Source organism: Arachis duranensis, chromosome 1 (genome assembly GCF_000817695.3).
Source record: "Arachis duranensis cultivar V14167 chromosome 1, aradu.V14167.gnm2.J7QH, whole genome shotgun sequence".
Classification (NCBI taxonomy): Eukaryota; Viridiplantae; Streptophyta; class Magnoliopsida; order Fabales; family Fabaceae; genus Arachis; species Arachis duranensis.
Window position 1 is genome coordinate 46,630,438 of NC_029772.3, and position 5,053 is coordinate 46,635,490.

At 40.4% G+C, this 5,053-nt stretch overlaps 1 protein-coding gene across 1 annotated transcript; it reads right to left on the reverse strand.

Annotated features, from left to right (window-relative positions):
• Positions 1-209: 209 nt before the first annotated feature.
• On the reverse strand, positions 210-908 carry LOC107487751 (uncharacterized). The gene has a single exon (XM_016108451.1). It carries the CDS (start codon positions 906-908, stop codon positions 210-212), a length of 699 nt encoding a protein of 232 aa, XP_015963937.1.
• Positions 909-5,053: the final 4,145 nt, after the last annotated feature.

The following is a 5,053-nucleotide window of genomic DNA, read 5'->3' on the forward strand; positions in this document are numbered from 1 at the left end:
TATTCTTCAAAGTAACCTTACTCAGCTGCCAATAATCGACACACAGGCACATGCTCCCGTCCTTTTTCTTAACCAGTAGCACTGGCACTCCCCACAAAGAAACACTCAGCGAAATAAAGTGTTTACCCAATAAATCCTTCAATTGAGCCTTAAGCTCGGCCATCTCTAACAGTGACATCCTATAAGGAGCACTTAAGATCGGACCCGCCCTAGGCACCCAATTCAATTGCGAACTCAACCTCCCGATTAGGTGGAAATTCATCTATATCATCCGAAAACACCTCATGAAACTCACAAACATTCAGAATCTGTGCTAAGCTTTTATCATCACCCGAAACTCGCGCAGTTAATAACATAATGCCCTGACATTCAGTCCCAGAACAATTTACTATCACAGAGTTCAAATAATAGTTATTCACCACAACTGGCGCTTCTGACCCTTCCAACATAAAGCATACTGATTTCTTAGAAAAGTCAAGCAAGACATGATTCTTAGACAACCAATCCAGTCGTAAGATGAGATCAAGACCACTCATTGGCAGACAAATCAAATCATGCACGAATTCACGCTGTTTGACTCGGAATGACACTTGTAGACATCCTAACCTAGTCACAATGGTTTCATGAGTAGCATTATGCAACTTTAGATCATAACCCAAGACCACTATTCTCAACCCTAATTCATTAGCCTTTTCAAATGCAATGAATGAATGTGTTGCCCCGGAGTCAAATAATGCATTTAAAACTCTACCAGATATTTCACAGTTACCTCTGATCAAGGTCTCAGATCCCTTGGCACCTGCTGCAAAAGTAGTGTACACTCTCCCCAGTTGTTGTACTCTACCAGTCTCATACTTCTTCTTTGGACAATTCCCAGCCAGGTGTCCGGGTTGTCCAAAAAGTAGCATACCCTTGATCCCAATCTGCACGGGACTTCAAGATGATACTTCCCGCACCTCTGACAGCTTAGATCATTCTGCGGCTGCTTTCCATACCTTCTTCCTTGATTAGTATTATTGTTTGTCCTCCTAAAATTGCCTTGACCTTGATTCAGCTATGCGACAAAGCCTCCACACTTAAAATTTCTGCCCCTCGGTGCAAAGCTCCTACCTAGAGTTCTCTGAAAAGGCATCCTCATTCTTCAGCCACCCTACTCTTATTCACAAGTTCAGAAAACATTATGATCTCCATCGGTGCAACGGAGCTTAGAATATCGCTCCTAAGGCATCCCCCGTATTTGATACACTTCCACTCAGCAAAATCCTCTAGAGCACCTTGACAGATGCGAGAGAATCGGCGCAGCTCTTCGAACTTATTAGTATAGTCGGTAACAGTCATCTAGCCTTGTTTTAGTTGCAACAATTCAAGTTCCTTGGCATTTCTGACCGAACTAGGAAAATACTTTTAGTAAAATTCTATGCAAAACACGTCACAGTCTGGCTATAGGATACGCTGTGTTCCCTGCCACCAGTACCGGGCCTCGCCTTGCAGCTGATAAGTCCTAAATTCAACCCACTGCTCCTCGGGAATCTGCTGAGCCTGCAGTGCCCGCTCCATAGCATGAATACAGTTATCTACCTCAGTGGGGTTTGAGATTCCCTTGAAGGTCGGAAGGTGGACCTTTAAAAAGGAAGCAAGCGTCATTGGACCCTCTTCGTCATTATTCCCGCTGTTCCCATGGTTCATCTGGTTACCTAGCACCTCGGCTGTCACCTGTATGGCCGCATCCATGTTTCCCAGGGCAGCTTGAAATCTTCAGGGTTGTTCCCTGTTGGTTTAAGAGTAGCATTGCCTATCCTACCTCTGCCTCATGCATGACCGTATCTACGAGTCGACATCTGGTTCATATACACACCAAACAAGTGATATCAAGTTGATCAGTATCAATATCGCAAGTGTAATGGTTCAAGTCCCAGATGCATGCTCATGAACGTATATGCCACATATATCAGTTAGATATCCTAATAGCACATAGACACACACACAGAGAATGCACAAAAGCATAGTCAGTCCGTCCCTCAGGCTCTACAGGAATGAATTGCTCTGATACCATAACATAACACCCTACCACACAGAGCTTTATGCATAAGCCGTAAAATAGAGGTTGTGTGGTATTACGACTTCTAAAATAAAATATATACATAATAATATTAAAAAGGATACAGTATACGGATAAAGCAAAATTTGTAAAGTAAAAAGCGCATTGCCCCGTAAACAAGATTACTTGCGTGTGAAGAAACTAAGGTTCACAGGCATAAATAAATAGAAAGTAGGAATAGAGGGTCAAGAATACAAAATAACAAGCTCCTAAGTCAGCCTACGAAGCTAAGGCTGGCCGGAGAATATTTACATACCAAATATACAACCATTAGCCCAAAAGAACATGTTTAAAAGCCCTAGTTCTCCACAAAACCTCTAAGAGGTACAAAAGCAAAGTATATATAGCAAAATATCAAAAGTAGGGTCCCAAAATAATCCACTTTGCTGCAAACTCCAGATGCCTACCGAGGTGTCTCTCGACCTGCATCTGAAAAATAACAACATAGTATGGGATGAGAATCGGAGATTCTTAGCATGGTAAAGGTGCCATGCACATAAGATATAAGGTCCTGGGAATGCCAAAAGCAAACCTAGAACGCCGACACTCAGATTATAAAGCTTAAAGTACTAAAACAGAAACCATAACGGGTGGTCTTCTAAGGATATCTAAGCCTATCTTAAACTTAACTTTAACACTAAGTCTTTCCACCTTTCCTCCATACCTACATCTCCGGTAAATTGCATAGACAGACAAGCAAACAAAGACAAACACAGGTAGAATACAAATAATACAGATAACAAGTATAACAATAGCATATTATGATCAATTAGGCATTCCCAATTAATGCACAACAAGCAAACAAACAATATGCACATGATGTATGCCTGTCCTATGGCTGATAAGGCTCATCTTTCGGTTATCAAGCCAACCCGTCACCCTTATGACGTAAGGTCAACAGAGTATCGAGTTTCAACCTGGAACACGTGGTGGCAAGCTATGGTACTTTACCCAGGGAAACTTGTATGTCAGATAACAAAGTGTATAAGCCAATAAACATTCATAATCATTTGTGATTATTGCATAATTATATCATTTAAGCCATGGTACCATATACACTACAAGTATACACATTTCCAAAAATAATTCATCACCTTTATAACTTTGCTTCAATCCCAAGTTACGTCCATTTCCTAGCTTCAACTTATTACTAGGCTTATTACCATGATCTAGGGTTAAAATAATGAAAATAGAGGTTTAAGAGTTGAATTTTGAACTTTAAAACACAAAAATCTATTTTTGCTGCAATAGGGGCCACGCGTACGCGTAGGCGTGCAGGTTGGACCATTTTGTGTACGTTGCCCCTTTCTCACGTACGCATGTTCACTAGGCAGAAGCACATGGCCGCGTATAAGGAAGTACGCGTACGCAGACACCCCAGGTCACGCGTACACATGGGCCATGCGTATGTGTGGGCGGACATTTTGGTCCACTTCGCATACAAATAGCCTTTCCCACGTATGCATATACTTGAGGCAGAAGCGACCCTTCACAAATGAAGGGTATGCGTATGGATACACTGAATTTTGATCAGAAAAGGGCTAAGTCTGAAAATCTGCAGAATTTTAGTTTTGAATCCCGAAATTTCGATGCGCATAACTTTTTTGTTTTAAATCATTTTTCATCCGTTTTTTGAATGGCATAAACTTCACGAGCCCAATTTTTTTATGAAACAAATTTGAAATCATTGGGGATTCCGGAAGTCAAGTTATGACTCGCTAAAGTTTGGCCAAAAACCAACTTTACACAAAACCTCAAAACCTCAATTTTCTTTAAAACCCAACTCAAACTCAACATACATACACCAAAATCATCAACACAATATATCTTTTCCATCACGACAACAACCTTCTCATCCTACAATTCCTCAAGCTTAACAATTCCTTGCATTAATTTCCCAAATACATCAACAAGATTATCATTTACCAGTTCAATATCATTTACACATTTATATCATTATGTGAATCACCATCAACTCATCACTTATTATATCATCATTAAAAGCAATCAATCATCAAGGGTGTTAATCATTAAACATACTCATATGTTTCAACCTACCCTATGGCCATCTAGCCTAAGTTTTCACAGAACATTATATATTAAATACGAGAAACCTAAACCATATCTTGGCCAATTTTTTGTATAACCTGAGACACCACCAAGGGCTCCAAACACAGCCCCAAGGTTCCAAGATCTACAAAATTATAACACCCAACCTCCACTAAGCCTCAAATGTATACAATCAAGCTCTAATATACACATATACAAACCTAATTCACATATATCACACATACACACCCAAATTCAATACCCAAACTCACATGAGCTAGAATTTGCAGAATTTTGAGAGTCCTCACCATATATTTATCTTGATTGAACCAAGACCCACAAGTTTCTCAAGCTAGTTTGAGCCTAAACATCAAGACATTGAATTTTAATAACAAAAACCCCAAAATTTCGAAAATCCAAAAGAATGAGAGGCTGATATAGGAATCAAAGTTTCTTACTGAAATTGGTTATCGGGCTTTGCAGAGCTCGACGTGTTGGACGTGTGGCCGCAAACGGTGCGGCAATCGGAGCTCGAAGCGGAAAGTTATGGAGGTTTGATTGAATGCTAAGGTTGGAACCTTCTCTTCTCTTCCCCTTAGCTTGTTTCAGCATTCTTGGCTGAATAGGGAAGAAGAGAGGCATTTCATTAAGTTACCTGGGCAGAAGGGGTTGGGCCTTGGGCCCATTTCAGGCCCGGTTTGGCCCGTTCGGCCCAATCTTGGGCCAAATTCTTTGAAAGTGGTGTCAAAATTCTTGTTTTCATTAGTTCAATCCTATTTTAATATAAAATTCATATTTCTAATTTCTTTTATTAAAATTTAATTTATTGGCTAATTATTTTTCCTATTTTATAGGGTTTACAGTTCTCATCGCATCGCCACCGGTTCGTCCACGAGCCATCGGCAG

What these genes read in the sequence shown, in the direction of transcription:
- LOC107487751 (XM_016108451.1), bottom strand. Translation starts at nt 908, where the DNA reads ATGCTACTTTTTGGACAACCCGGACACCTGGCTGGGAATTGTCCAAAG.